Below are 8,087 nucleotides of genomic sequence, written 5' to 3'. Positions count from 1 at the left end.
AACTACAGGTGTTGTATATAAATCACATCTCATACTGAACATACTGAAGTGTTTCTTTAAAATCATTATGAGTGTTCCTTCATGTGCATGCAGATGTGAAAGCAGACGATTATGAATTACAGAGCCACTTAATGCCTTCCTAAATGAAAGACGTTGAATTCTCACATAAAGCTGTAAAGGTTTAAGAGCTTCAGTAATAACTGAGCTTTAATGACTGATCATAGATCAGTGAATGCATTGGCACGTCACTGCAGATGTCTCTGATAAACGCGACATGCGGTAGATTTTACTGAAAGGGTTTTTCAAAGGCGGCACTTTGACTGAGATGAAAATGACTGAAGCTTTTGTTTTCAGAGGTGCCATTAATCTCGATTAACCTGAACATCTGTTCACACTGCTGCATTCACTTTGACTGATGGAGAGAAATCAACAACAACAACAACAAATATATTTAACCTGTACAAACACTTCAGCCGCAAAATTAACCTCTCTGACACACACACGCACACGCACACGCACACGCACACACACACACACACACACACACACACACACACACACACACACACACACACACAGAGAGAGAGTTTAGATTTCAAAATCTATTTTATATTGCAAATATTATAAAAACAGAATTGTTCTCTGCCTTGTTAATGGTTTATTTTTGTTAAAGGATTAGTCCATTTTCTTGCCGTTTCAAAGGACTCTAAATGATCCCAAATGAGGCATACGGGTCTTATCTAAGGAAACCATTGTCATTTTGGCAAGAAAAAAATATGCACATTTTAAAACACAACTTCTCGTCTATCTCCGGTCCTGTGATGCGCCAGCGCAACCGCACGCAAAACGTCATCACGTCAAGAGGTCACGGATGACGAATGCGAAACTATGCCCCAATGTTTACAAGTGTGGAGAAAGAGGACCGTTCAGACGTTGTTGTATGTGGAATGATAATAATAAATGTCTTTGTGTCAGTTTATTGGTTAAAATGGTCCCCAAATGTGCGTTTCGTAAGGGATAATGTAGAGGCAGTCGGTAGTTATTGGGAAATAAGCCCCGACAGTGTGATCAGGACCCGACGCGAAGCGGAGGGTCTTGTATCACACTGAAGGGGCTTATTTCCCAATAACTACCGGCTGCCTCTACATTATCCCGCTTATTACATGGCTACTTGCCACATAAGAAAAAAAACTGGACATGAATATGAATTTGAAACATTTTATTGGCATATTTGTTTTAAATTAACATTTTTATCCTTCCGCGAAACTTTGCACAGATGCATAAAATGATCGTAATACCTTATTAAGATCCTCTGCTTCATACTTGTCTCCATTTTTTCTCTTTTAGCCAGTCTTTGAGAAGTTTTAATGCCCATTCTGTATTTTTTTGTGTGTTGGCTTCGTAGCTGTCATGCTCTATTTTGTCAAGTTCAGTCTCAGTAAGCTCTCTGTGTCTTGTCGTGGTTGTCGAGTGTTTGTCACAAGATGGCGCCAAACAGACAGTAATCTTTATTGATCTTTATTGGCGCGGAGCGATTTTACTCGTGCAAGTAGTTCGGCTATGCGTTATTACTTTGGAGCGGTTATTATTTGAAAAGAACGAACCTGCAAATGTCTCAACTGACCAATCAGAATCAAGCATTCCAGAGAGCCGTGTAATAAATATATATAACATGTGACCTTTCTACGTCACAACGCAATAACGTGAGGTCGCACTGGAGCGTCACAGGACCGGAGATAGACGAGAAGTTGTGGTTTAAAAGTGCATATTTTTATTTTTCTTGTCAAAAATGACAATCGTTTCCCTAGATAAGACCCTTATGGCTCGTTTGGGATCGAGTTTTTTTAAGAAAATGGACTAATCCTTTAACCCTTAACTCTTAAAGAGGACATATCATGAAATTCTTTTTCATATTTAAGTGCTATAATTGGGTCCCCAATGCTTTTATCAAGCTAGAAAATGTGATAAAGATTAACCTAGCAATTTAGTTTTGGTAAACCATTCTCTGCTAGCATGTGAAAAAATAGCTCAATGAAATCTGGCTCCCCTTGTGATGTCAGAAGGGGACAGTAACCGTTAACGACTGGATGGGCGTGTTCAATCGCGCAACATAGTTGGGAAATGTTTAACTTTATGCAAATTATGAGTGACATTCGAGGGCGACTACCAATGAGAACGAAGCAGTGGGGTTCACGTCATCCGTCTCTCGTCAGTAACTGGAGTGGATTTTACTCATTTGTTTATGACAACCAGATTTAAAAACGCCTCTTTTGAAGAGACGAGTGACACACAGTGACAAAGTCACTTTTAGTGTTTCTACTATTCTTTATTATTACTGCATCTTCAACTGTACTCATTAAATACACACACAGACACATCTTATGTGTTGATATAAATCTATAAGCTTCAGTGTTGTTGAGCAGGTAAAGCATCACTTCTGATGTACTCTGGAGTTCTGTGTGTTTTTCTTTTATTGACATTTCCAGGTTTTTAAAGTAAAGAGCCGAGGTCCTGTTGAGCGTTTACTGACTCGCTGTGTTTAAATGCGTTCGAGTGTTTCTGACTGTAATTACTGCTGTTATCTCACACAGCACAAAAGAGAAAAACAGCTCCTGTGTTTACATCCAGAGACAGCGGAACCAGACTGCACAATCACCTTCACCTTCATCATCACTATGTGTGTATGAGAGAGAGATGTTTCATTTTTTTTTTTTATCGTTATTTTGTCCTGAATCTCAAACTCCTTTAGAAATAATATTGATATTGGTCCTGTCCGGATTTCTTGTCATTTGTGATATTATTTCATTTGTGAGCTTTCTATAGATGACATCATCATAGGCCTTGAAATCACTATTTGAAAACTGCCTTCATCTCCATGACGTCCTGTGTGTTTGTGTGGTCACCAGTAAACCTTAAAGAAAAGGATGTGTGCGTTCATCACCGTGGATACACAACATGTGCAGCGTCCATTAAAAATACTAAAGGACAAAGAGAGAACACACAAACATCAAAGGAGGAGATTGTGTGTTTCTTATTGTGTGTCACAGAGATTAGAGACGATCTGTCGACCCGTTCATTATCTCAACACAATAAAGAGCATCAGTCACAACAAACACAGATAAACACTAAAGATTGTTAAGGTGCTTTTAAAACATTGTTTTTTAAGAAAAATCATATTATTATTTAAACTTCTCAGAAACTTAAAGGGTTAGTTCACCCAAAAATGAAAATTACCCCAGGACTTAGCTCAAGCCATCCTAATGTATAAGATTATCTTATTATTTCAAACAAACACAGAGTTATATTAAAAAATGTCCTGGCTCTTCCGAGCTTTATAATGGTAGTAAATGGTGCTTCTGATTTGAAGCCCAAAAAAGTGCATCTATCCTTCACAGAAGGAATCCAAGATTTTAAAAATAAAAAGGCCTTCTGGTGGCAATTTTTGTGAGAAAATATTAATTTACTTAAAATAACTAGCTTTTATTAACGACCAACACGAATTCACAAGAAAGTGCGTTTTCAACAAATGATGTATGATGTAGCATACGACACACAATGCCATAGTGACGAACAAGAAAACACAGAGAGAAAAACAAAACTCCAGTTAATCGAAAACAGGGATCGAAAAGAAAAGTATGTAAGTATGTAAAAGTTTGTAGGATTTTTATATTAGAGGAGGAGGTTTATTGTGGTTAGCTTCTGCATTCGTCACTACGCTCCTGCATCATATGCTGATAACCTTCAGAGAGAAACATTTCAAGTTATTTGAACAAAATTATTTTGTCTAGAAGTGGGTTACTCATAGCTGGATTATACCGAGTCTATAGTTAACCTAAACGGTGAAATGACAACTATTGCTTGCTGAAATTGTCATTGTTTAAAAACTGCGTCAGCTGAAATCTCACAGGTTTTCTGAAACCACAGGACTCTTAAATTACTGTGAAAGTTTGTTGACTCCAAAGACAACAATAGTTGTGTTGAGACCCATCCATGATCTACACACTGATCCGTCTCATAGCAGCAAATCTGATGTTTTTATTTTAGTCATAACTAACCCTAAAATAACTGACCAGTGTCTACCTCCATCTCTTGTGTGCTTTGATAAGAAACTTGTGAAAGAAGTGAATTTATGCCAACTCGCAGTTGAGAATGACAACAGATGAAATAATGAAGCTCTGCCTTTGATTTCAGACGCTGGTAATTGGTGTGGCTTACATTGAGACTCAAAGAGTCGAATCAGAAGTCAGACCCGGCTCTGATCTCTGCGTATAATCCCAGACAATTGAGCTTTAGTGTTTTCTTCCTGCAGTGGTAATGAAGAGGTCTGTGTTTGAGCGACGCTGCATTTATTAGTCTGTATTAGATCGAGACGAGGATCTGAACAGACGTCACATCTGCAAACACACAGCATTCCTCTCATTTACTGCTCAGTCGGGGTTCAGATACACGGTGTGATCATATCAGGTTCATATAACACACTTCACTCTTTCTGTCAATAACTCACTGGAACAACAACAACAAGTTAGAAAACATACAATATTAAAAAATATTATAACTTTATGATTTTCTCCAGTAAAACACAAAGGAAAAGGTTTACTCTGAACACATACAGTAACAAGAGTCTGTCAAACTTCAAAAATCACAGAAATGCATCATTAATGTCATAATCAAACCAAATATGTAAAGATGTGTCATTCAAACCTATTGTGTAAACGTTTACATGTACAAGAGCTGAAAGATTTAATCTCAAAAAATCTTTTTACTATTATGTAAATTTTTTATTTTTGTTTTTTTATTTATTTTTTACTGTTGAGCAATTCCAGCGTTATAGATGTGACATTTTCAGTCAAAAGTTATAACATAATAATGCATTTATTACCAATATATTGAACACATCTGTTTATATTTTCCTAAACCACGGATGATCAGAGAAATATTCATCTACACTCGTGCTTTATATTTAAGAAGTTTTTAGGAGACAACAAACTTACCTAATCCACTCTCTGAATTAAAAATCCACAAACCAAAATTTATAATACTAAATTTTACCCAATCATGTGCACATTTATAAGGGAGGAACAACGTTATGAGCGTGACATTTCTAAAAGCTGCACTTACTTAACTATTAGAAAATAGTTTTTTAAAAATGTTTGAAAACTAAAACAGAGACCTTGCATTGGTATTTAAGCCACTAGTCAAATATTGACATCTGAGATATCAGTACGAAACAAAAACAATTGGTAAAACCTTTTCTACATTTTCTAATGGTTGATGCTTGCATGAAAATACTTTCGTGTACTTTTTTCCCTTTTAAATCATTTGCACTTTGAATCACCTTTGCATATAAAATGTCCCGTATAAATAAACTTACCTTGCTTTGAATTATCTTATTTGGTTTATCACAAAATAAGTTTTCTTTTTGATAGAAATGATATTTTCAGTATAATAGTGTGTAATAATCTCACTTACAGGACAGATGGAGGATTGCTGAGGTCGGTTTGATCAAACCTCTCGTAGTGATGGAGATCCACAGAATGACATCGACGTTCGGCTTCATCTCGCAGCGTTCAGGACCAGAAGTGTGGAGTAACGTCTCAGATCTCAGCCAAACTTTTCCTCTTTCGTTATCGAGCGAGCAGCCGCCGATAGATAGCTCCCTGCAGAACTCAACAAACAGTAATGTTTTATACGGGCCAGACATGGCAGGGATTCTCATTCCTCTGATCTACATCACCGTGTGTATCGTCGGCCTGATCGGAAACACTCTGGTAATCCACATCGTGTTGCGATATTCACCGGCCGAGTCGGTTACGAATATCTACATCCTGAACTTAGCCATAGCAGATGAACTCTTCATGCTAGGTTTACCTTTTCTCGCCGTGCAAAACGGTCTCCTCTCCTGGCCCTTCGGCTCCTTCATGTGTCGTCTGGTTATGACCGTGGATGCCATTAACCAGTTTACTAGCATCTTCTGTCTGACCGTCATGAGCATCGACCGGTACCTGGCCGTAGTGCATCCTCTCCGCTCCTGTAGGTGGCGCCAGCCGCGTGTGGCAAAAGTCGTGAATGCCACGGTGTGGGCCGTTTCCTTTGTGGTCGTCTTACCTGTGGTGGCGTTTGCCGACGTTCTGCAAGACGACGGAAACTGCAGCATCGTGTGGCCGGAGCCTGCGGAGGTCTGGAAAGCGACGTTTATCATCTACACGGCGACCGTGGGATTTTTTGGCCCGCTGACGGTGATATGTCTGTGCTATTTACTGATCGTGGTGAAAGTACGCAGCTCTGGACGCAAAGTTCGAGCAACGTCTATTCGACGCAGGAAATCGGAACGTAAGATAACGCGCATGGTCGTGATCGTCGTGGCGGTGTTCGTCTTCTGCTGGTTGCCGTTTTACGTATTAAACATCGTAAACCTGCTAGTGCTGCTGCCGGGTGAGTTTCGCGGCCTGTATTATTTTGTCGTGGTTCTGTCCTACGCTAACAGCTGCGCCAACCCCATTCTCTACGGCTTTCTGTCCGATAACTTTAAAAGAGGCTTCAGGAAAGCTCTGTGCCGGTCGTCTAGACGCGTAGAGAACCAGGACCAACGGCAAGGGACGGGAATGGTTGCTCTACCGCTGGAAGAGATCCAAAGAGAACTGAACCTCGTAAAACATCTGAAAGACGAAGAGACGAGAGAGGTGAAGCAGCTGGGCTACACGGAAGAAGCCGACGAAAAGACAGAGCTCTGCGGGAACGGACGTGGATACCGACAGGTCACCGGGAGAGCAGATGGTGGCACCGGCAAAGCTGTGGATGGACGACGTGAACGCTCCATCAGCTTGAGCCCTGAACCCACAGCTGTCAGCAATGGAGCACAAAGACAAAAAGCACAAAAAGTCCTGTCTGAGAAGAGTGCCGATAAAATCACAGCTCTGGAAATCAGTTATCTGTAATCTGGACCGACTGCATGATTATAAGGATGACAAAACTGCAGGACAGCAGAAAAACATTGCAATACTATAGCAAAGATGTGAGTGGATGGATGAGTTGACCTCTGACCCCACAGCTGCTGTTCATTTAACACGAGCCGGAGATCCATTATGACAAACATCACTGCTTCATTCAGGACGTACAAATACAGATGGTTTGTCAAAGTTGAAGAATAATCATCGCAAATACAGACTCTAAATGTATATTATAATCTCAATCTAAAGTGTTATTCAACGGGAAAAACTACCTGCGTCAAATCCATCAGCTGTTAAAAAAACTATTTTTCAGGTTTGTTAATATTTACTATCTGAATGACAGACATCTTTCTTTTGTGTTTGTTTGTGAAGTGTGTGTTCAGATGTTTTAGGACTCACTGCACATAGTGATGTCATACAGATGTGATGCATCTTCTATTAAAAGATTGTCTTGTATGTGTGGAGGGGCAGAAATCCTAAAACACATCAGAAACAACAAGAAAAATGTCAATGAAAGATGTGTTAATAACATGATTCACAGATGATATCACAGCAATGAATGATGTGTCAGATAAAAAGATTTAAGAGACGTTACAGTAAGTGTCTGTACAGAGGCGGAAAAAATATAACACAATTTCAACAATCCTAAAATGTACTATTTATAGCTGTGTTCAAGTAAAACAATCATTTTTGTTTCATTCTGTCAACTACTGTACTGACAACATTTCTGTCAAATTCTTAATAAAAATAATTTGCATTTATTTACTGAAAATTTAAATTGGGCAAAAAAGATGCAGAAAAAATAACAAATAAGGATGCAGTGTTTTCAGATCTTCAATACTGCAGAAAAAACAAGTTCAAATTCATTTCTCAACAAAAAAAATACTCATGTTTTTACATGCATTTTAGGAGAAAAAAAGATTTTTTTTTATAAAACAAACAGATTTTTAGTCACATTTTGGGCCTTGTTATGCTCTCGGTCTTTACACTGTAAAGAAATTGCTGTAATTATGCAGCTGTTTGCTGGTAACTTACTGTAGATTTATATTTATCTAATTTATTACAGTTTGTTCAAAGACACATGAATATAAAACAACATTAACAAGTCTTTATTTTTACAGTATAAAACTATAAAATAAC

At 38.5% G+C, this 8,087-nt stretch overlaps 1 protein-coding gene across 1 annotated transcript; it reads left to right on the top strand.

The window, feature by feature from the left end:
• Positions 1-5,571: 5,571 nt before the first annotated feature.
• Positions 5,572-6,935, top strand: LOC135720814 (somatostatin receptor type 5). Its single transcript, XM_065242931.2, has one exon. It carries the CDS (start codon positions 5,700-5,702, stop codon positions 6,933-6,935), a length of 1,236 nt encoding a protein of 411 aa, XP_065099003.2. The 5' UTR covers positions 5,572-5,699.
• The last annotated feature ends 1,152 nt before the right edge of the window (positions 6,936-8,087 follow it).

Source organism: Paramisgurnus dabryanus, chromosome 7 (assembly GCF_030506205.2).
Source record: "Paramisgurnus dabryanus chromosome 7, PD_genome_1.1, whole genome shotgun sequence".
NCBI classification, from domain to species: Eukaryota; Metazoa; Chordata; class Actinopteri; order Cypriniformes; family Cobitidae; genus Paramisgurnus; species Paramisgurnus dabryanus.
The sequence above is the reverse complement of the archived record's forward strand: the minus strand, read 5'-3'. Positions and strand labels throughout refer to the sequence as shown.

Bases quoted from the DNA above. Each gene is read 5' to 3' on its own strand.
- LOC135720814 (XM_065242931.2), top strand. From the start codon at position 5,700: ATGGCAGGGATTCTCATTCCTCTGATCTACATCACCGTGTGTATCGTC.